At 40.5% G+C, this 25,227-nt stretch overlaps 1 protein-coding gene across 2 annotated transcripts in view; it reads right to left on the reverse strand.

The window, feature by feature from the left end:
- Positions 1-24,845, reverse strand: part of slc44a5b (solute carrier family 44 member 5b) — a 32,612-nt gene extending 7,767 nt beyond the window's left edge. For both annotated transcript variants that reach the window (XM_075485219.1, XM_075485218.1), the window contains exons 1-11: positions 24,642-24,845; positions 10,683-10,731; positions 6,577-6,650; positions 4,794-4,878; positions 4,433-4,517; positions 4,186-4,299; positions 3,366-3,426; positions 3,140-3,263; positions 1,601-1,684; positions 744-856; positions 441-572 (exon numbers count right to left, since the gene is read on the reverse strand). In XM_075485219.1, the coding sequence (XP_075341334.1) occupies positions 441-572; positions 744-856; positions 1,601-1,684; positions 3,140-3,263; positions 3,366-3,426; positions 4,186-4,299; positions 4,433-4,517; positions 4,794-4,878; positions 6,577-6,650; positions 10,683-10,731; positions 24,642-24,672 (952 nt within the window). In that variant the 5' untranslated portion in view covers positions 24,673-24,845. The remainder of the gene's footprint in view (positions 1-440; positions 573-743; positions 857-1,600; positions 1,685-3,139; positions 3,264-3,365; positions 3,427-4,185; positions 4,300-4,432; positions 4,518-4,793; positions 4,879-6,576; positions 6,651-10,682; positions 10,732-24,641) is intronic.
- Positions 24,846-25,227: the final 382 nt, after the last annotated feature.

The following is a 25,227-nucleotide window of genomic DNA, read 5'->3' on the forward strand; positions in this document are numbered from 1 at the left end:
AAACCTGCTATTATCTGTCTTTTTAGACCAATGAAAAAAATGTAAGTATGTTAGTGAAAGCGCACTAGCCATTGGTTTTTAAATCAGCCCTGACTTGGCACAGCATTGATTGGAACTCAACATCCGGGTTTTTTACTTTTTACTGAGGATGCTGCAGCTGGGGCAACAAGAGTGGCCACTGCACCCGAACACGCAATGACTGACGATGGAAAACTGTTTCTCCTGTTTGTTTGACTGAGCGTACACGCTTCAAAGAAAGTTTAAATGTGTGTAAGAGAACAACCAGTGATAATAATACGTTAATACTTTTTGTTTGGTTTTTTCTACACAGGCAGAAACCAGAATCCCACAGATACGTTATGAAACTTGTAGATCAGATTAAAATCTTAAAAAAAAAAAAAAAAAAGTGTTAAAGCTAATGGTGACGGATGACAACTTACTGAAGATGAACCATGTCTGGCTGTGTTGAAGATAAACTCTGAGATCTGTGTGGAAGCCAATATCAGCGATGGTGACGTTAGCATGCGGCTTCTTGCTCAGCGTGCTGTACTCCCAGTGACAGTGCCAGATACCTGAGAGAGGGAGAGCGAGAGAGAAGGACGGACAAAACTAGGATAAGTGTAAAACCTGCGAGTTTACCGTGAGAGCCGAACTTTTCACAGCAGAAATGTAAAAAAATAGATAAAAATCAAATGAAAACAACATGGGCACTACATGGTAATGTGTTGAGTATGCACACTCACCATAGCCGACTGCAGTGATGACACAAAAAATGATGAGCCACACTATTACACCAGCAATGTAGCGCAGCAGAAGGATGAAGAGCAGGCTGACCACCATTGATATTACCAGACCTCTGCAACAACATGAATACATACTGTCATGTAAAAAATACTAAATAAATACCATACTCATCCTCTCTTTTTTTGTTCGTATAGAAACAAATCAGTCACATGGAGGAAAAACACCTGCATCCCTTAAGTTCTTTTAAGTGCACGGTCCATAAAACCAGAACAATATCTTTATAGTCCTTTTACATGGAGAACAACATCAACATTTGGTAGTTGCATTCAAGTAACCAATTTGACTTGCGTTATGTCTAAAATGACAAGAGATTGAACACATTTGAACTGCCAGAGGAAGACAAGGCTGGAAAAGGGTCTTTATTCTCAACATTACAGTTACAAATGCACTCCATGGCAAAGACTGGACTTTTGAAACAATGAGCTCTGAACAGATAAATCAAAGACAGTTATGTTATCCATTATAACAGCAGAAACATTTGATGGAGATAAAAGACAGCTTTTAAGGACGGGAACCTCATCCCAATTGTGAGGCATTTAGGTGAAAATGCTATGATTTGGGGATAGCGTCACACAGCCTTGGGGACTGGGAAGCTTGTAGTCATTGAGTTAACCATGAATTCTTCATCCAAGGTTCAAATAACGCAAGAAGATAATATGATGCCATCCGTCTAAATGTTGAGACTGAAATCCCCCTCCTTGTTATTTCACTGATGGATCGGAGAATCTTACCCAACCACAGAGGAGCATTTAATTCTTGGTAAGAACCAAAACAAACAAACAAAAAAAATGCTTACATGAGGATCCATATCCAGGAATTTGCATAATCCTCGAAGATCTTCATCCCAACTTCTTTGGCATTCAGCAGATTGGCAATACTTCTGTGATGGAGTAGCAAGGTGAGACATAAAGGTCAGAAGGGGATAACAACACAGAGAGGAACGGTGCGAGTTTGTGTTAGCGGTTTATGAGGACTTCTCAAAAACATTTTGACTCTTGATTTATCTTTGATGCTCCTCTTTTGAAACAAAGATTCATACAATTTCAAAATGCTTTGATTATCTCAGCTCTAGAAGCGGCTCATCAGTGAGTGGCAGTCTGGAAAACAAATATGAAAAAAAAGTCAGAAAATAGGGAACTTACTGAAGCACTGCGGAGCAATAGCTCAAACAGTTGGGCAGTTAATGGTATAGTGATTTGGTGCCTTTGCACACTGTGATGAATATGATATATCAAGAACCCATCTATGTATGTCTGTAATATTCACTGACTACTGTATATCACAGACAATCAGACCATAAACTTGTGAGGGTTAAACTGAATGTTGATAGCAATTTTGTAACACGGAATAGCTCAGCTTGAGTTTTGCAAAGAGCTTCACTTGCCTTCATACTATCGTAATCATTTATCTTCAAATAAACAACACAAGTCAGAATTGAAGAGCTGCAATGTTGAAACCATCTTTAGAAGCACTAATATGTCACTCTAAAGAGGATTTACAACAAAATAAAAAAAAATTCTATTCACAACAGTATCACTCGTTACAATTTAGGAATTTAAAGAAATTTGAATTTTTTTCTTTTTAAATTTATTTTATATTATGCAGCATCTGTGGTAAATCAAGGGAGGAAACCTCATGACCACCAGGGGGCAGCACATTACTTTATATTCTTAGTCGATTAAACCACAAATGCTTGAATTTTTCTGTCCCAACTCCTGTCCCATTGATGCAGGTGACTGAACATAGATATGGATTCTTCCTGATGAACCGCAGAGTTTGGAGGGTTAGTCTTCATAAGGGTACTTTGCTTAGTTAAAAAGCTGAAATAAATCTTTATTGAGACCTCTCCCCTCATGGCAATTAAATCGCATTGTGTTTCCAGGCAGTTTATTGAGAAGAAAATTTGACGGCAGCAAACACAGAATCATGTATATTCACAAAGTCAACTGACTGGTTTAAATACATGATTTCTCTGCTTGTCTGAGGTTTGCCTAGTTCAAAGCTCAACGTGCAGACATACAAAGCAGCTGTCACAAACTTGTAGGTACTCCTAAAGTTCATACGGTGCAGATTAATGCAGTAAACATGCACATTACTTTACATGTGAGTGAACACATTCTTGGGCATCAGCAACATACCCCATATTATCTGTCCAGAGCTCTGTGGGTGCAGAGCTGGGATCCCTATTGACAGTGTGATAGTTTTAAAGCACCTTTCTCCCACAAGGAGATAATGAATCACTGTGCATAGAAACATGGCAGCGTATCTCAATCTTAAGGTATAACCTGTTGGACAACTAAGGCAAAGATTCATGCGGCTGGGAAGCAGGTCTTACTTGGCAGCCTCTCTGAGGTCGTTGACACTTCTTTCGTTGTTGTCACCGTCTTTGAAGATGGTCTGATTGCCTATAGTTAAAACTCCATCTTTACTACCGAAATCGGGGAAGCACCGCTGAAGGACTGAAACATATTTGGGAAAATTTTTTTTTTGCTTAGTGGCATGGCAAACAAATAATAACTTATTGCGTGTCAGCATGTTTCCGGGCTCTCAAGTACACGTACAAGGTCTGCTTGGCACAATCATAGATGGGCAGTCCTCATCACGTAAGACCTCTATATCCGTCTGAAGAGGAAACAGAGGAGACAAGGTTTAAAACATCTGAAAACAAGTGATTTATCTGTGCGAAACAAAAACAAAAAAAACTGCAATAACATAATTTCTCTTTGGGATGTAGTGTTTTGTTTGAACGAATATTCATATAGTCATGAATATATGAATATTCACTTTCAGCTTATTTGGATATCATATACAAATGTACCATAAATTAAACTGTACATTTGACAGGAAACTGAATGAAGTTGTAAAAACTAATTGCTTTTTCTCTCCAAAAATATCTTACAGATCTAACTGCATTAATGGTTAATACTTACATCTTGCAGCCAATAGCAAAACGACTAATGAATAACTAAATGACTAAAAGGACCGGAAAAAAAAGTCTGATTTGACATTTTAGCTGAATCCTCTCTGATGTAACGTTGTCGTCCTTGAGGTGATGTGGGAAGTGAAATTTGTGATTTGGTTTTAACAGTATGACTGGGCTGCAAGGTGTTCCCACACAACGCACTTTGAGTCCAACACAGCATCATGATAGCGTCATTAGCACTGATCTGCTGCCAGTTCACAGAAAAGGGCCGTGATGTGCATGAGTGGCTGCTATCTCACTTCCGCCTGTCTTCTAAAGCGTGTTCAAATTAGCTCTTTATTAGTATTAGACACGGTCTCAAAGGAATAATGGATGAAAAATCCATCCAACTTTCAGCTAGCTTGTTGAAAGACAAAAAAATAAAACAAGATAATTGAGCATCAACTGCTTTCTCTCACCTTACTACCAAGCACAAAGCCTCGTTTGCAGAATTGCTTGTAATATTCCCAGGTGGGGGTATTCCTTGCATCCAGGAAAGTGGCAAATCTGTCAGGGCACTTGGAGACACAGAGCTGAAGAAGGCAAAACATCCTCTTAATGAGAATGCCTATCAATCTTGCATAATCGAGCATAGCGGAGCAACTGCAGAGGAACATGAAGGATTGTACAATGCGTTGCTATAAAGGGTTTCATTTGGTCTCTTACCTGGGTCGTAGGGCACTGGAGGTTAATTAAAACTGCAGGATTGGCACATTTCAGCATGTTGAAGTATAACAATATGGCTTTGTTTCTGAAATAAAGAAGATGAAGACAAAGAGGTAATTAAAACTGGCCAGATCTAAAAGTCCATTACGGGGCACACACACACAGACACTGACACGCACACACACACGCAGACTGTGTTGTGCAGTAAAACTTGCCAGGATTAATCACAAATCATCTTTGCGCACTGTGCTGGAGTCAAAGCCAATGGAAAGATAACAATGGAAAGCTGACAGACTAATTGGACAATACATGATTTTTCACACTGTACACTGATTTAGGATGCACATCATTTTCTACTCACGCATTGGAGGTGTTTTGCTGGCCACAGAACTGACCCTGACTGTCGGTTGGATAGACAATCTTTCTGGGGTCACCGTGGATCCAGGCTGAAAACACACAACAATTGCTTTTCATCAGAACTGTACGAACTCTAAAATTGAGAGTCTCAGCAGTCACAGACCCATGTGCAGTCTCGTCTCGGGACGTCTCACCCTTGTTCTATCCAATGACGTAGGTTGAGGTCGAGTCATTACCCTCCTTCAGAGTCGCTACGATTCTAAATGAACAATTCTGCTGGTTCTTAAGTTATTCTTAGGAAAATCTATAAATACATATCATATCAATATTATTCAACTATAGCTTGATTAAAGAGAGTCCTGTAGTACAAACCATACAAAGCCACATCTGTACGTTCCTAACTAGGAGTGAAAACAAAATAAGCAATGTAAATGAATTTGTCTGATTTGCATGAAAGCATATTAATTAAGGAGAAACATTGACACCCAAAAAGATAACAACTTAACCCAAGCAAGTTGAATTTGCCCCGTAATGTTACTCTAGATAGGGGTAGCATTAACCCTCATGAATGTTAATAGCTTTCACATTTCCACGCAGTTTGCATGCACATTTTAGATGAGCTACGGTTGCAGCTTTAATGAGGCAACAGTCCTACGGTTCGCATGCACAGGAGCAGAACTGAGCTATGGACTGAAACGTAGAAATATGTGAATTAGAGTAAAATTCTCAGGAATTCTGCTGCTCACATATACAGATACGCTTGACTGCTTTTACAAAGAGATCCAAAAAGATGGAATGCTGGAGCAATACAATGTTTCCATGCATTTTAAAGGTCCAGTCACAATTTTTTCACATGTAAATGTGCTTAATTTTAGACTTTCTTGAACATGTCGTAACGCAGTAAAGACAATAAACCAGCTACAACCAGTCAAAAAAGAAAAAAGAAAACCATGGAGACAGACCATTGTGATTTCTTTTTTTTTAGCTGACTGGAGATATGTCAGTTTCTATTTAAAGGCAGATCCATAGATCCTCATGGGCCCTGCTTTAAAAAAAAAAAAAAAAAAAAAAAAAAAAAGTTATTGGGAAACAGTGAGTTGTTCCCGTGCCCAGGTTGAGGCTTGCTGAGAGTAAGTTTGCAGAAGGCAGTTCTTGAATGACAACTCAAAGAGTTCATCTGCCCCTTCTTTGAGATATACTTAGTCGTACGTGTGAGTGCAAAGAAAAGATAAATTAAATGTGTCATCGGGAATGGTTGACATAAAAAGTTTTCTATCTGAGAACGGGCGTAGTGTGAGATTTGAATAAGAAATATAAGGAAAAAGTAAAACAAGGAAAAGAAAAAAGTGAGGAAGGAGAAAATAGAGAAGGAAAGCTGCATACAAGTGTCCCCCCCATCATGTTTTGTGAACCAAGAGGCAACATAAAGATTTGAATTAAATAAGAGTCAAATGGAATCACTTTTAACCAAATCTTAAACTTGACTGAGATCCAAAACTGATGTAGTTATCTATTCATCTCAAGTCAAAAACACAATCAGAATGCACCGTCCAAGCTACACGTTGAAGTCCCAAATATCAAATCAATTACCCAGTGCTGCTCATCTCCCCACAACCTTTAAAAAATCAGACACTTTGCTGAATAACCCCGCCACAAAAATACAAACTAAAGAACAAGTGCTGGTGTATCCTGTGGACAGGAGAAGCCCGTCGTCTGTGTGTGGTGAATTCAAATTTGTCATTAGGAAACTTTGTGTGATGTAATCGCCAGCAATGAGGCAAACTCACCCACGGTACCCAGAGCGATGTAGCCAAGGATGACGATGACAAAGATAACGCAGCAAACCACATCAGTGCAGCTCCTGTAAATCAAAACACATGTGATGTGATGATAAAGAACACCGAGTGGCATGGAAATCCAAGATAACAAGATCGTTAACAAATCCCCCAGAGGAAAAAGAAAAAAAACAACAATATTTAATTATTACATGATTAAACTGGTAATTATGAGAGCCGATTTATGACACGTGAATTACAGTTCTACATTTAGATGCTGCAATTGCTTGAGAACAAAATGTAGTCTGGATACTGTGTTTTCAAAGAAACTGCAGTGAATCCCCTCGCCAGGGTTAACTGTCCCACAGGCACAGAGACAGCTATTTGAAGATTCTCACTTTCTCTCCTCTGTTGCCTTGCTAGTCTAAAACAGCATCTCAGAGTATGTCTCTCAGTCTTTATTCACTGTTTAAGTGTATCCTGCATAACAAGCTGACTCACCCTCCTTTCCAGCCTGAGAAAAGCTTTCAAAACCATTCAGACTTGAAGTACTACACCCAATCACCAACGAGGACACGTCGAGACCACTATGCCCATTTGTAAAATACAAGGGATGGACAATATGCAGCCTTCCCCTGCTGCCATATGCTTGTGAAACTGACTTGAGACTCATCTCCCCCAGCTTTCAAAGCCAAGGTCAATGAGAGGCCCGAGCTCAGAGATGCGACAGTCTTTCCTCTGTGTAGTTCTTTGAACAGTGAATTGTGCTTGTTTGGTATGCAGCATGGCTTCATGGCTGTATAGACACTGCTGCTCTTCAGTCTCCAAAATACCAATTCACAATTAACTAGCAGACCATAGAGTCGAGAGCAGGGACGTGCATCATAATCTGAGGGAAGAACCCATATAAAGTGGGTAAATAGCTGAAATAGACACAGAGGCATTTACATAACGATTATGTAAACAAATCAATTGCATGCATTATTATTCTAAAAACAACTTTTTTAACATTATGCTCAGTTTAGCCTCTTAGATAAGGGGTCAATGGTGTAACTTAAGCTTGCGTGCAAACCATCTTGAGCTGTTGAGCTGCACATGTGGCTGCGGTTAATGGAAAATCTTTATGGTCCTTCATTAGAGCTGTAGTAACGCTTACAATCTAAAGCATATTAATCAGCCGCTGTGGTAGACTGGTCCACCTAATCTGTCAATATTGAAGATCGGGAATATTTTCTCCCAGCTGGGGTGCTAATCTTCTCCATTTTCCAATTTCAGAATAAAATGACTCTCTTATCATCCCATTATCAGAATTGTGCTAAGACAGCAGAGACTTGCAAATTGAAAACCCGTTTTTGCCTCACATAACCTGGGCAGCCCATCTAGAGCTTACAATAACTGACCCAGGGGCGATCTGTATTCTTATGGAAACATCTCAACATCAGACCTAAATTACTGACACCTGCTGACAAAAGACTGAAAGTAGTAGCGCAATAATGACCTAATAAATGTATTAATCAATCAGCTGAAAAGATCGCTGACCTTGCACATAGTCTGGGGTGCTGGTGTGTTGGTCAAATAAAACTAGCTGGTTTTAATGGTTTTAATAAACTTCGAAGAATATATTATTAACATTTTCTGATATTTTATTGACCAAAAAATACTGGAGAAACTGATCCTAGGATGAAGTGGTAGTTTCAATAATCATTAGACTTAAAGAGGAGCTTGCTGCCATAAAAAAAAATAAGGCTTTCGAACTTGTGACACATATCAATGAACACATAATTTTCCTGGAAGTACAGCGATTATATTTTGGACAAAAGTAAGAAACAAGTCTGCTTAAGTGGGTGCCGCCCTGCCTCGTGAAGACAGTCTCAGCATTACACTGGCACTGGTTATGAGGTGTATAAAAACAACCTGCTACGCTGTCAGCAAAGCTGTTGCTGAGATTGTGGATATTATTAACAAAAAGGTAGACAAGGGAGTATCGTTTCATTTCATTCAAAAAGACCCATCCGGGTTGCTATGGTGATTGTCGCTTTTCTCGTCTTTAAATCCCTCTCCAACCTTCAGTTAGTAAATAAGTTGGCAATCTCTCAGCCACATCCTAGGTGATTAGAGACAAAGATATGAGGGCTGGGCATCTCAAGCTGAGATTGCCTATCTTGCACTTTAATGTGATTGTTACCGTGGATCTCTTGCACTTTCCATCTCCTCACACAGACACTTCTGCATTTTTATTTTTTTTTTCACAAAGTGCAAGCACAGCACCAGAGCGTTAAAACAAAGTCACCCCTGAAGCTGGCAAAGGTCAGTGTTGAAGGGATGCTGACATAGTAAGGAGAGGAGAACAGTTTGGCTTAGCTTTCTTACCTCAGGACAACATAGACAAACAACATTTATTTGGATTCCAACCTGGCCTCACTCCCAAACTTCTCATCTCCTCTGATGTCACTTGCACATATTTAGAAAGGGACAAATGCATTGTCCTTATGTACTGTGTTGGCAAGCATACCGCTTTGAAAGAGGGAGGAGAAAAGTTGGAGGAGAGGAAAACGTTGGAGCTTTGTCAGTGCAACGGGAGACTTTTGCATCAGTATTATTTTTTGCAGGGCTGATATTCGGTGGGAGCCAAGGTGTCACAGATGGCAGAAATGCCACACAATAGTGTGCATGCCATTGTGGTGTGAATATGCCAGACTGACCCTGCTTTGTAATAAACATTTGTCCAAAGAAAAAAGGTCCAGATTTGCACACAAAAGGGATATGTCCCATGCCAAAAACTACTAGAGAGACAACTAGACTTATAGTTAATGTGCACGTTTAGATTAAACCACCTTCTGAATGAACACTGAAAGAAGGAGTTGCATTAGTGTAGCTCAATTGTGTATATTTTAACTGATAGTCTCTGTTTACAGCTATAGCGAAGCAGGTACAACAACATGTCCACTTCTGTTCGGCCCTGTAGATGACTCCTCAATAAATAGATAAGGTTACTTCATTTAGCCTTTAAGCTTGTAAGAAAACAAGACGACCACAGAGTCGGTCCTCTCCAAGTTCTCATTAAGAGAAGCCTGTGGGCCAGAGAAACATCAAAGTATCCTCAATGCGGTCATTCAGCTGCATCAGTGAAACAGACTGCAGAGGGCGGGTTACAGAGACACCAGAAGACTGTAAGATGCTTTCACAGCAGCCTGCCAAACTGCCGTCGAACATAAAAGAGATAAAAGCGTACACAACCTCAGATAATGACCAAATCATCAAGAAAAGCCTACGATGACAACCTTGGGGTTTATTGCAAAAATGTACTTTACTGTGAAATTTCACCCTTATTCAGCTAAAGAAATCAGGTATCTTTGAAAACGTTAAGTCATTCTGAATCGATTTAAAAATGTATCAGTTTTAGTCCACTCTAGTCGATAATCTGTAACCCCTCAGAGCGTAGCGCTAAGTTTTTCCAAAGGGTTTTTTGGTCTACGTTCATGCCACTTTGATGTTTTCTATGTTTAAAGCAACTGTGCTTTATGAAAATGAAAAACTAAATAAATTATAAATGATAAATTAGCGTCCTGTGTACATTTCCAATCAAATTTTAGTACCACAGAAATAGTATACCAGTTTATTTTCAGATCTTTGACATCAACTTGGAAGATCAGATATCACACATCCCTAATGAAAACTAGAACTGTTTTCCTCCTAATGTGTGTCATTGGGTTAACTCCAGCCACCAGCTTGACTTATAAACATTGATTTGCGTGATGGAGTGGAGAAAGCCGCCAGCACTCAAGCCTCGATCTTTATTAACGCAGCGTGACAAATAATCAATCTCCCTGCACCAGGACAGGGGTATGTGCCAAAATGATAACACAATGAGCAAAAATCCATACTCATGTAAGAGTCAGATGTTGGAGGGTCAGCTCCTCTAAATTACAAAACAGCACTAACTTATGAAAATCTTGCTTTCTGGGGTTCTGCTGACACCCTAATAAAACACAAGTAAATTCAATTCAATCTCTTGTTTTCAAAAGGTTTTTAGTAGGTGATAAAAACAAACCAGAACCTCTTAAACGTGTGTGATGTGTTTACATGCATCAAACATGTGATGTGGTGACGTTGAGTACCTTTTCTGAACGGGCCCTCTGAAGTTTGGGTCAAACTTGCGTGGTTCACCTGTAAGATAAGCAGAGTTTGGATGGATGGACTCAAGCACAAAACAGTTTTAAAACGGTCAAAATTCAACGGCGTGTAAATCCTTCTTCTTTCATTGAGACTATAACCAGATAAAATCAATACTGAATCCTTAATAAAAAGCTCTCGGTGACTTACGTAACGCCACCTGCCCTCCCTCCATACAAAAAGCCAATCATCTGACAGACTGGCAGACATGTGATCTTATCGCATTGACGCAAGCTTACAGTTAAGTTTTGAGACGGTGGAGGCAGACACAGAAGTTGCTCTAAATAAGCCTAAGATATGAGGTTATTTTCACCAAAACTGGTCAAAAAGCATAAGAGCAGCGAGGATAATCTTTGGCAACACTCTGACACTCAGACATTGTAGTCACAGCTCTTCCTGCATTCATTTAGGTATTGATGTGATCTTTTTAACCCAAAAAAAACACCCAGAGGCCTTGTCAAGATGGCTGCTGTGAGGTGAGAGAAAAAAAAAAAAAAAAAAAAAAAAATTATTTATTAGTATGAGACAAATTTAATTACACCATTTACAGCACAAATGCCACATATTTACTTTGGGTGCCATTCAGCTGGAGAAAAAAACAAACTAATGCAGGGAAGAAAAATGCCAAGACAATTTCTTAAGTATGAAAATATAATGAATCCTTTAGCAACTCGGAATCCAAACAGCTTATCTGGTTCGCAGAGAGGATTCCCCATTTGACCCAGCAGAGTAGTACTTTACATACTGAACAACATTTGGAAGTCCAACCAGTCTCCCAAAGGGATAAAATCCCTACTGTATGCACTTTCAGACATTACAGAGTAAATGCACTTGCATTTATCACTGGCTGCTTTTTTCGGTCCTCAAATAGTCTCTACCCCAGTTAAAAGTTCAAATGACGTGATGTTAAGAACCCATTAATCATCACACATGGAGCCTAATATCTCCAAGCAACTGTGACAGACTAAGGGGCAGCATGAATGGGTCTGTCCCATCTGTCCAGTTTCCAAACCAATCCTGTTAGGGGGGCGCACAAACCAGGCTTTCGAACACTGGGGCCTCATTCTGAAAGTACAATAAATCGTGAGCACAGACTATCTATCTATCTATCTATCTATGTAATCTGGAAGCTGCTCTGCATAAACTGCCAACAGTATAGATCCCTGGCTGAGGGAATTTAACAACACTGATAACTGCTTGATCGCAGCTGAAACAGTTTCACAAGTCTTTTAAAGACTTTCTGTGACCTACCTCTACTACAGCAGAGCGCTACTCTGAAAGATAAACACCAACTTAAGATGCTGTTAAAGAAAAGACCAGAAATGTACTTAAGTATGCATTGCCATTGTATATTGAGAGCAGCAACAGTCAAAAGTTAAAGGGATTGTGTGCCTATGAAACTCCTATGACAGTGCAAGTGATCGGACTCTTTCAAGCTTCTTTGTGACAGAAGCAGTCAGAGCTGTTAACATTTATGTAAGTTGTTTAACTTGAGAGGGTAAATGTATCTTTTTCTAATGCCGTAGCTGTTGGAAATCTTATTTTACAGATACCTAATTTTAATCCCTAGTTTTAGTTGTGTTTTGAGGCTACGATTTTTCGCATTACCTGTGTAAATTGCTCCCTCAAGGACACTTGTCACAAGACCAGGTGTCCACTGCAGCATTTGCACGGCAGTGACATTGAAAATGAGATGATGTGTTTTTTTTGTTTTTTTTAATTAAACAGTCTACAGAGTTGACAACACAACTGAAACAGAAATACACAGATTATGCATCAAATGCACATCAGTGTTAAAGCTTAAACCAACGTCAAGCATCTGTAGTTTAACATACAAACTAAGGATCTGACCTTGTAAATTCAGCAGTTGTGCATGATGTACTGACCGAGCTAAAATGCTCTGCGTTGTACCTAAAATAATTTCTAATATTTTCTAATTCCCAGTGGTTGTTGCTATCGCTTTGTGGCCGGCAGGCTGTATCAGAGCTAATTAGAAGCATAACTGCTCGGGTGATCAAGATCTGCAGTTAGCTACTAGTCTGGGCCTAAGATGCAAACTGTGTTTACAGACTCTTAAAACTAATTTCAATGATGTTCTTTCTCTATGCGACAATCTATGTCTTTCTCCACAGTGTAGGAAATTCTGTGGTAAAAAGAAATATGTCCATATGGTGAGCAGAAGCCGAATCATACTGAGATCAACGGGAGCCAGTGGTGAGTGGACAGACTGTGGTAAATGTCAAGGGACACAGTCACGTCAGCGGTGTCTTGAATCCCCAACTGTTATTCATTGTATAGCCTTCCAATACTGTGCGTCCAAGCAAGAGGACCAGTAAGCAGTCTGCTGACTGAAAATGGCAATCAGTGAACTGTTCAGAAAACAGAATTTAAAAAAAAAATGTGTATGTAGGAGTCTGCGACTAGGACAAATGAGAAGCTACGTAACATGTCTTCAACTGTTCACAAAAAACATCTCTTTCTGTTAGGAGCACTTGTCATGATGACTCAGAGCACCTCATCCCCCGTGAGGTGGGTCGAAACAGAGAAAAGGCAGACTGGAGGATTTTAATTTGCTTTATAACTGCATGGGATTGTACCACCAGCAGAGACCAAAGGTCAGATAGGAAATAAAACTAAATGGACATGAGCAGACGAACTGCTGCACTATCTGTTGCAATGGTAGGAACAAGGATCAAGGACAAATTGGGACAAAGCAGCACCCCAAGACTTATCAAAAGGGAAGGTCTTAAAGGTACTCTGAGAAGCTCAGACTCTTCCTGCAATTCTCTCTCTCTCCTCCCCAGGAAAAAATGCCAAAGAGGACTGGTGACTAGTTTTGCTTGGTGGAAATCAGTCTGGTATTACAGGAACTGTCAGTGTTTCCCACACATAGACTAATTCGTGGCGGTGCACCACAGATTAAACACCGGCCGCCACATATTGCGTTTCGTTATTATTATTTTTTTTTAACGCCATTTAAAAAAATACTTGTATTCGTTAAGCTGCATTTCCTTTCCCTGCTCTCCCTCCGTCTCTCTCGCATAGCCTACTCACACACACAGCCTCTCCCCTCCGTGCTTCCCTGGAAGCGTGGAAGCTTGCTAGCTTCAGCGTCGCGTTAGATTAGCTCAAACGAAAGAAGACGGCTGGCGAAATTCACGAAAGGTTGGTATCATGTGCACCTTTATAAAATCACACATTAAAAAGTCCTATAAAAATATTTTATATTTTTAATACAATGTTGTCCCGTCCCGACCCGACCCGACCCATAGCAAACAAGCGATTACGCCTTCTTTATAAAGTTAACTAGTCGCAAGTTTGCCGTAAAAAAAAAAAAAATAATGTAGTTGGGTTGTCGAGGTCAAAACACTAGCAGCTGTGAATCAAATAAAGTAGTTTTTTAAACTCTTACACTGAATGTTTGCTGCTTCAATCCAGATGAGTATTGAAAAATATTTTCTGCGATTTGAAAAAGAGACGTGCATGTTGAGGATGAGGACCAGCCTGAACCGGAGGCATCAGTCTGAAACAGAGCTGAACAGTCCGACCAGTGTAATTAGCTATGTTATTCATTTGTTTACAATGAAGATGTGAAAATCTGCAGATAAGCCGCACCTGTGTCACCCACCGTGACACAGGTGTCACACATCCTTACGTCCCCCAGAATTTTCCTTGATGGAGAAATTATCCAGGTTCTTAACTCCCAATGTGACATATGTCACATTACAGATCTCTGACAGTGGGGGGTGGTATTTTGGAAAAAAATTCTGAAATGGGTTCTATGTGGTCTATTTAGTCTGTGTTATAACCCCCTTAATTTTCATTTATGTAGAAATGGGTCTGGGTTCTTATGGGTTAATACAATAAAGTTCTGTGTGACCAATTATTAACGAAGGAATTATTTTGAAGAATTTTTATTTTTTATTTAAATCTTAAACCCTCGTCTCACTCCTCTTTTCACAGAGGAGAGTGTGTAAGTTGTCTGTGAAGAAGAGAAGAAACTCTCCCACCGAGGGCCTCAGCTTTCAACTCAATAAAAAAAAAAAAACAGTTGGAAAAAGATTTTTCCTTCGTCCTGATCCTTTTGTACCATCTGTCGTCTTTATCACTCATCTTAGTTTCCGTCTTGTCTTTTCTTCTTCACTGCTTTTTCTTCAATAAGCCTTTCGAGTGTAGACCCATTCAGTTTTCCTGGATTTGATATCCAGCCACTTCCTCAAAAGCGTTTCGTTCAGTTTGCCTCGATTTGGTCTACATCCATAATTATAGAAACCCTCTCGTGAGGAAGCAGCTTGTCGGATTCATTAGCAACTGAGAGCTGAGAGAAGGAGCGGAGACTCCCATTTCATCCTGTAAGAGGGCGGTGTGGTCCGAAAGGTCTGCTGTAGACTTGGAACCAGCAGAACAAAGGACAAAACCAGTAGGAGACATGCCAGTTTGAGGGAAAAAACCACCTCAGCCTGGGATGTGTTTGCCTTAATACAACCCAGGAGTGACTGGAGCTCTGGAGCTCAAGCCATATTCGTTTCAACGCATCTCCACAGTAGGAGAAAAATGCCCCCTTTAGGCAATATCACCTCCACGGTACATTTTATGACTGAGGTCGATGGATGAATATGAAAAGTTGAATTTGATATTTTATTTAAAGTTAAAGGTGGGGTAGGGGATCTTTTTCTGGAGCATTTTTTTTTACACATTGCTTGAAATACTCTTCACACCCCCCAACCAATTAATTAAAGGTTTTGACACAAATATGAAAAGTTTTAGTGGCCTCTAGAACGAACAATCCAGGAAAAACACTATCCAATCATACTGAACGGACTGTTAACGATGATTGGATTCTGATGCGTCTATCAAACTGCAATCTGCTCCTCCCTCCCTCTCCTTCCCCCTGTGCGCGTACCCTGCTCCGTGAACGAATTACGCGTGCCCAGAAGCTTGGCAGGAAGCTAAACTAGAGCCAGCTTGGCTAGCACCTAGCATTATTAAACGGTTCATTATGATGTTGAAAGGTATTTTCTTACCTGTGAATCCGCCATGAGAAAAAGTTAGCAAAAGTTAGCCAAACCAATCGATGCTTGCTGTCAGAATAGCGCTCGTGCACCTTCGTGCTCGTGAACAAGCATTGCGCGTTCATGTACTCTAGAGGCGTGGCTTCGGGGGGAAGTCTGAAGAAAGGGGTTGGGACTTTTGACCTGTGTATTGTCAAAATGCAGCTTCGCTGGACTCTAAATCCAGGATCTCCTACCCTACCTTTAAATGTGTTACAACTTATTCTTTGGTTGGGCTGAAAAACCTTAAAGTTTACTTCCTCAGTGATATCCTCCACCCTTCTTCATCTGAACACTCAGTTATGCATTCGAACATTTCAGTATTCACAACACACTCTGAAACAGCTGATCTTTACAAACACAGTGATGCTTTGCCATGAAATTTTGTTTTATGAGTGTCTGCTTTTAGTACTTAGTTGATAAACGTTTGTGTCAAAACCATTTCTCACGTTGAGTGTTTTTCCCACTGCAGTAATTCAAACTCCCTGAAACTCGATCCAAAATACTTAATTCCCACTTTTTATTCCAACTTAATTATTGACTTAATAAATAAATTAACCTGTCATTAATACTGGAGTGTAGAGGTCAAAACAAAATATGCAACTGTGCAGGCATAACCTCTAATTGTAGAAACTTTTCAAATTCAACCTAAGATGAGTTAAAAAATATATACAGTATATATTCTGTGGGACTTCATAACTCTTCGTTCTAATGCTGTAACAACCAGGTGACAGAGCATGTGCTTATTCACCTAAAAGCTAAATATAGCGTTAGCTGCTGTTCTCACTCATCACACGAGCCTGACTACTTGCACCAGGCTGTCGTACCTTCCTTTGACCTACAAAACAGATTTCAGTGTTGGGATGAGAGAGTGGTGGAATCATCATTGACGCTGAACCACCAGCAGAGGCTGCATTAAATGACTGCTGTTTACACTGCACTGCAGTCAGCACGTGCAGGAGACGAGGCTGGTGGACTGGATGTGTGTTGCTGGCTAAAGTCACTACGAATAAGAGTCTACGGTCAAGAGCATTCGGAAAAAGCCTGGCAGGCATTCATCAAAGCGACAGCAAGTCGCTTTTAGCTCCACTAACTGCTAATCTCCTTTATTGACATTGTGTTGGATAGTTGGACCACTGTGTCCCGCTCTGACTGACAGATTTATTCATATGACACAAAATTCATGGTGGTAATCAAAAGGTCTGATGCAATGAGGCTTTATAGGGTGGATAGATTACACCTCTGTATTGGACAAATACTAAATCTCGTTTGTATTTGCGTATAGCCAGGAAGATAAATGCCTATAAAGCTCCCATTTAATAAACCCCCCCAAAGAGTGACACAGTTACAGCTACAACTTGTGACAATACCTACATTCAATTCATATTTCTGACAGACAGATGAAAGGGCATTTTACCCTCCAGATTACAACCATCTAGTTTTCTTTATCCCTTTTCCAGAGTCCCACTTCCCAGAGTTTCTTAGCTCCTTTCCATGTACACACATCAAGTACATATATACACAAAAACACAGGCAGACACAGGCTCCAGTGTCCCCTGGCTCCACTGTCCAACACAGGACTCTTTCATACTGTGGTCAGGCAAACAGCTCGAACACTCCAGGTGCTCTACATGGGCTGGGTCAAAGGGGCCATTTGGACAGAACTTTTTTTTTTTTTTTTTGTTGATTTAACTCTATTTTTATACATTTCCAAGACTCTGGAGACATTGAAGTGTATTGAGGCTGCACTAATGCCAAACCTGCAGTCATAAAGTTTTCACTTGTCCATCTTTCCCCAATCTTGACTAGTCTCCTCACCCCTTATTGCTGGACGACATCCCAACATATTGATGCTGCAATCACCAAGTTTGGCTGCATGAATGGTATTAACTCAGCACTATGTGGCAAACTTCTAGCAAACGTATGACTTTTTGTGAGGAAAGGCTTCTGTGTGACTACTCCTCCATTAAAGAGGAGTGTTGGAGTGAGCAATAATTGTCTTTCTCTAATGTTTTCTCATGTCCATAGAAGAACTTTGGGCATCATAAACTCATACATACAAACATACATAAATATATATAACACCAATGGACGCACCGAAGGCAACACGGGGTTCAGTTTCTCACCCAAGGACACTTTGACGGTGGTCCAAGTAAGCTGGGAATTGAACCACTGACCTTCCAGTTAGTAAACGACTGCACTTTCTCCTGAGCTACAGCTTTAATTCAGTTCAAACTCGCATCTGTATGAGTGATAGTATAACAAAAAATGAATGTTACATTGTGACATGAAGCTAAATGTTATGAATGTCACCTGTGAATTATTTTTACATTACGGCTGATTGGTGCATACGTCAGTGTTTTTGATGTCATGAAGCATGTCCTGAAAATCAGATAAACCTAAGAGTTAAGAAACTTTAATTCTCTATACAATAATCATTGTAAGGGTCTTAGAATATCAAATCAAATCCCAAATGGACACCAAAAAAGGGAAAGTTTAAGTTTAAATATTCAGAATAATGATGTCGCTCAGCAGTGTAGGCACAGTCTGTACGTCTGAATGCTGAGTACAGTATATTCATTCATATTTGACTAAAGCACTGCCTTCTGCCGATCCATGGAGGAATGCTACATCAGTAATATGGCTGTGGGGCTTTGCGTTTTCCTCTAAAATGTACTTCAAAGTTGTAAGAAACACTTTTCTGCTATACAGGGGTCAGATGTTTTCAGGCTTATACGGTACATATATCCATATATCTATCTATACATGTATAATTGTAACGCACTTCTCACACAAATAGTCCATAAATAAACCCGAGCATTCTCCACACAACAGCTCGACCCTCTTTTCTCTGCCTTTCCTCCATCATCCAGAAGCAGCTTTCTTGCCTTGCGTGTGTGCTCCCCTCTCTGGAGAACAGTACAACCTTTACAGTGTGCGTGTCTTCTTATTGAGACAAGACTATAACGCCTCGCTCGATCTGTGGTTTAGGTTTACTTTGGAAGGGTCCTTGTGGATCATCTCATCAGCAGATGATGGATGACCCTATAATTCGCACATCTGACTTAATAGCCAACTAAGTATGAACAGTATTTGCAGTGCAACTTATCTGATGAATGCAAAGACACAGCGATAACTGACAATCCCTCAAAAAATAAGTGGGATCTGGGTTGGGATTCAGCCCCCCCCCCAGAGGGAAGTTAGCACTGGTGTATCAGAAGCTGACAGTGAGGTTTGCTGCTCCAAGAGACAAAGTGAGTATTTTGGCTGGGGCTTTGTGACCTTGGTTACTTCTGTGGGAGCCTCAAGGCAAGTCAGTGGAAACCCTAAGATCACCCTCATCTCACTTAACACATCAGAGGTTAGCAAGTGTTTTGTGAGGCCGAGATCTTTAGCAGGAGAGCAGAGAGAAAGTAACGTGGCAGTAAAGCACTTCATCACTTTTGCATATTTTCAAACCTACTTAAATCTGTCAAAAACCTTCACTAAGGAAGGTTAAGGTGAAGTAACACCGTACACATGGAACTAGAGTCTATGAAATCCCCCACTGTCACTGTTACAGGGCTTTTAAAGATACAGTGGTCGGTTTATTAATAAATCAGTCAACTGAGGGAAACAGAATTCATTTATTCATTCAAGTCACACCTCCAGCAAGAATTGTTGACCTCAACTCCCACAATATGAAAGTTCTGCTTTTCTTTGTCATATATAATTGTTCATCTAACAAGAGTTTTAGAATAATGACCAAAAAAACAAACCCAAACTACTGATCGGCCACATTGAGCTGCAGGACGTCTGCATGGGTTTTTCACAAATTTTGACCCTTCATGGGCTAAAAAAACCCCAAACATGTGTAGATTAATCATTAAGGAAAATAATGACTAATTACAGCCATGGCAACCTGCATATATGTAACAAAGCATTCCGATTTTGATTCTATGGTTAAAAGTTGAAAAGCAAAAGTGCTCATAAAAAATCTAATTCGTTAAATAAAGTGATACTCTATAGGTGAGAGTATATTGTGGTTTCTACACCCTGAAGGAAGGCCATTGCCTGATTTGGTAAACATGATCATCGCTGTACTGTATGCCATCATGAACACGGGAGAGTTCTCTTAGCGGTGTGTTCAGCAGTGATGAATCACTGACAAAGCCACCGAAAAAAGCTTGAAAGGTGCAATGCTCAGTCCTTGATGTGCGACAAAGCATGTTTACCACATCAGAACACCATGTGTCTTGTTTCCGTGGTAATGACAGATCTCTTAAAAAAATGCTGGCTGCATTGTTTTTTTTTTGCTTACAGTAGGACCTATCAAAAGTCACCTCGTCTCAATGTGCACCAGAGACAGTCAAAACCTACGTGCCTTGCATGAATGTGGCAGTCTCCCCCTCTACCTTATTTCCCAGAGCCTCTTTGGGTTGTGTTTTGGTCAATCACTGTCAGTGTCTCCTAGCTTTAATAAACAGAGATCATTCCGAAGCTCAATGGCACGTTTCTACAAACTCAGACAAATCCCGTGCTGTCAATCTCTGAAATGATTTACTAACTCATGCATATAATTTGTGTAAATAATATACTTAAAAATTCCAGGCTTTAACACGATTATTTCATGAGGAGAGAGACAAATGAATTTAGTTGTACGATGACCAGAAATGCCATAAAAAAACCCAACAACTAATAACTGTGCAAGTGGACTTCAGAGTGTGTGCCAGTCTTTATTTGACACGGGTACTTGCTGAGGACAGTGACACTTAAAGAGCCTATGATGGTACTTAGTCTTGGCTACAAAACAGGCCATTCAGCCACATCCGTCTCCAACTGCAACTCACAGAAAGAGGATGTGAATGTTTCGAGTCTGAACCAATGCTCTCAGCTTTCTGTAAAGACTCTGCATTGACTCGGTGTAAAATGCAGGATTTAGGGAAGCTGCCCATGCGAGAAATTTGGTAATTAACGTTGTGCCCGACTCAACATTTTCTGTTGTGAATGGAACTCATATCTACATTGTTACTTACAAACACGGTCACAGAATGATAATGAGCTACTTTCCTGACTGACTGAACATTATAGCAGCACAGTATACCCTGAGCTCACAGAGCACTTGCTACGTAGTTAGAAATGTTATATAATGTACGAGTATCAAGGGTACACTTGAATCTGGATGTCGAGTGGAGGGTGCCATGTGAATGGCAAAATGGCAGCTGGCTTCACTAGTTGTTCACACATTATTTGCTCATGGATGTTCACATTTTTTGCCTCTTTTACTGAAAAAGAAAAAAAAAAAGTTTGTTGTACTGTCACAGACATTCCATTTAACCTTTAAAGAGCGTGTCAAGTTGCTTAAAAAGTGCACAATATGCCTGGCTTCTATCCTGCATGTAGTAGCATGTGTAGAGCGTGCCTGCTTTTTCTTTTTCTGTTGAGCAGAAATGCGAGGTTGGATATCACCGTCCACCTTTTTGAATAAAAAAAAATAAAATATAAGAAAATCCACCACACGGGGCATAAAAAGCAAGAACTCTGGGTCCAACATCATACACGCCATTTAGACAATCCACATTTAAACAAATGCAGCGTGTGAGACATCGGTCATGTTTCTCTAACATGTTTGGGCACGACATTCAGATATGAAAAGCCTCTCGCTCTTTTCTACTCCAGACCAAAAACCTCTATATTGCTCTTTTTTCAGGCTAGCCGACTGAAGAAAACCACCAGGGAGTGCCAACAGCAACTTAAAGCAGATCACCTAAACAATGAAAGGCACCTTAACCCCATCCCATGCTCCACAACCAGAGCTGCAGGATGCTGTTGGGGCAAAAACCGTGTTTCTAAATGAAACTGCCTCCCAAAATTCTCTCCACATTTCCAAAGAGAAGAAACTGGGCTACTGCACCAGAGGATAAACGGAGGTACATCAGCCGATGCATTCGTACTGTAAATAAATGCAAGAGTCAAAAACTTTAGTAAGCTTTTCACTCACAAGATTTTACACAGTCTCTACTGTCAAGTCCTATGGTGGATTGTAAAGTACCAGGCTGAATGTGTGAACAGGGAGAGATAGAGTTTGACATTCCCCATGGTGGGCTGCGTGTCTGCAGAGAGCGGGGAAGATCAACTACAGCTGACAAGCTGCGGTCTTGACTGGCAGATTGCTGGAGTCATGAGGTCTGAGGGATATACCGTGTCAGAATGTGGGGAGAAAACAGGAAGACACAGTAGCTGTCCTCATTGGGAGTCTGTCAGGAGCAGACTTGACAATGCTTCTGTTAAATTAACTGTTTTTGTGCTCAACCCCTAAAAACTTTTTTAAGCCTTATTCTGTGGAGCTCTGTGTGTGGACACAGATTTCTGATTCAGTCCGATCAGACATTGTGCGGGTTTGAGCCTTCGAGCTCCAAAGCACAACATTTGGGTAATGCCTAATTGAGCCTATGTGTGAATTTTGCCGGGATGATGCTTCCAGCACCCTTTTCAATACTGTGGATGTGTCAAATCCTTATCATATTGCTCACACAAAAACAATGATGATTCCTATTAAACGTTCTTTGATATAAAGATAACTGTTCAATATCCCCAGCATACGTTTTGCATCACTTCCCGCCTCCTGCGGGCTTCATTCTGGCCCAGACTTGGAATACTTCCAACAGAGAGAGCATATCTAACATGGAAAATTGCATGCTGTCCAGTGCCTGTGCAAAAGGACAACTTATTGAAGTTCATGGCACAATATGGCTGCTACTGTATCCTGGATTCATACGATCATTGCAGTTGATGCTATTGATCGGAGACATATGGCATGATACATTTGTACCAAATTGAGATACAGAAGACTGCCGATAGGTTTTTATGTCATGCTTATCACGGTCAGAAAATGCTCCGTTGTATCACTAGGTTTGGACTGATGAACTAATATTTCTGCCTTGCCTAATCAGATATCACATCCGTGTACAGCACAAACTATACGACTGGAGACACTCATAACAGCATCAACATAAAAAACAATGTGTAAAACAAGCTTAAGCTTCAAATATTTCTATTTGAATAACAAAACAGGACATAGAACAAAAGCTAAAGGCTGCAGAAGGAGTAAAAACCCAGCAGTCTGGTAGAGTCACCGGTGTAAGCTGGGCTTTGTTTCAGAAGAAAGCCACCGCCATCTGTGTAGCATCTGGTGTTGAGAAATAATTATACTGCTTTGATTTAAAAAGGCAAGTTAACGGACAGAAACTCTGCTCGTGGTCTAATACATATCCATTATCTGCCTGGAGTGGAAAAAAACTAAACAAAGCTAAAATTTGCCACTAGGAGACAATCAATCCTTTGTTCTTAAAACTACTTTTAACCTCCATTACACACCGTCACACCAAGAGCGAAAACTAACAAGAACAACTGCGATAATAAGACTGTTGTTCACGTTCTGTTTGGAGAAATACAAGGGTGAAATATTCAGTCAGAAATGGTGGGCGAGGGTAGGAAAGTGGGTAAATTCCTTGCACAATAAAGTGCATCAGTAAACCCCCAAATTTGTAGAACTGAATGATCTGGTGTGAAAGGGTTGGATTAATGGACTTTATCATTTTTTCTCTTACTCTGAGGAAAGTTTGTGTTCAGGAATACTCCTTGCTGTGACATTTTGAGTGAATGGGACAACGCTTTAAAGAATGCAAACTGTTCCCACACGGTTTTGGAGCCTTTAGCGTAGTTTGATGCTCAAGAAGTTTGAAACCCTAACGGCATGAATTTGTTTAAAAGCAATCTAGGAGTCTGTCACCATTCACGAATGACTACAAGAGTGGGAGAGCTCCAGGGAGGTCCAGGGGCTTCTAGTAATGAAGTTTGTGGATGTTAGCCAGGTTTTGTTGCACTGAGCAGTACTGACCAAATATGTCTATGAGCTGAGAAAAAATTCAAAGCCAGAAAACACACCCCCGGTGAAACTATGGTCTGGGATATGTGGCTCATATTAGAGGAGGATGAATGTAACACCTATGGTAAGCTGGTTGAGAAGCTTAAATCATAAAAAAAAAAAGAAAAGTATAAGCAAATCCCATTATTTAGGCTGAACAACCAGCAAGTTAAATGTCAGAAAATTTTTTACGGGAGCCAATAAGCGTCGTTTTTTGTATTTCTAAATGGTTTAATTACCTCTATTTTATAGGTGAACAGTAACTAAATTAGCCGGCTGCCTATGATGGCAACAAACTGAATAATTCGATTCAGTCTGGTGTCGGAGCAAAACAGAGCAGTGTGACAGCAGATTTAAGAGCGTCTAAAAAAATAATTAAAATGAAAACAATGGCAACCTTTCCTCGTTTTTAGTCGTGCTTAAGCTTGGCAAATAGATTAATCGATCACCAGTCGTCCAATGAATCATGTTCAGTGGATCGCAGCGCTCTGACGAAAAGCGGCTTTGGAGCATAAACGAATCGGCGTTTACAAATACGAAATGACGGAGGAGTGAAGTGGAGATACACACTGACACACTCCTATTGTGAGCTCTTTACACCTTAACAATAGGCAAAAACGTTACATAACTGGAGTTAACTACAAATAACGCGTTTTTTTGGGGAGGGGAGGGCATCTTTTTAATGAAATTCTACTATAACGTGCGCCTACTTGTTCATAAGAAGCTACGCGTTTTAAACGTTATTCTACCGTTGGGCTGCCGTTATTTGCTGTCAACGGTTAAATAGCCCCGAAAAAAAAGAGTTAGCACATGACCATTCAAGCTACACAAGTCACCGCAAGGGCTCAAACATCATGCAGGCTGAAGAAGGCAAACCTTACATCTTGTTGTCACTGCGTTAGACAGTACAAATATTCTGCGTTTACAACAAAGGCGAACAGACTCACCATAGTAATAGATGTCCGTTTTTCTAGCCATGGCACTTAGTAGAACAAATGCACCTCCGCCGTCTTGGTTTTGGAGACCGCATATGAGTGTCGAGGTGAACCTCTATTGTTTTTAAAGCCTCGCAGCAGTCCCGTCGTGAAATAAACACACCAGCCTAGAGAGGTCTCTGGCTCTTGGTCTGAGGATGCTTCGGCCACGCAGGTTAGCGTCAGTCGTGTTTACAGCGCGACGTCATTAATTATTCCAAAACGGTTCTTAAAGGGGCCGCACCTGCCTCCGCCGCTGACTGTCCCGTTTCCCTTTGTTGTGGAGGAGACTGCACTGTTTACACACGTCCTGATGTCAGCGAGACTATGACGAAACCGCTGATAAATGAGAGCAAGTGACTTTACAGCCGGTATTTGTTGGTGAGAAGAGTGGCGATTCCAAGTCTGATCATTTTGGGCTGATTAATGAGGCCAGTATTTAATCGGAATTTAAAAGCACTAACAACTTTGTCCAATTTGTTGCGTCCAACGGAGAAACACTGACCTCAGCTGGAATTTCCGTGACATTGCGGATCTTTCTGCCTCTTTGTCCTTGCTA

Source organism: Odontesthes bonariensis, chromosome 15, assembly GCF_027942865.1.
Source record: "Odontesthes bonariensis isolate fOdoBon6 chromosome 15, fOdoBon6.hap1, whole genome shotgun sequence".
Lineage (NCBI taxonomy): Eukaryota > Metazoa > Chordata > Actinopteri > Atheriniformes > Atherinopsidae > Odontesthes > Odontesthes bonariensis.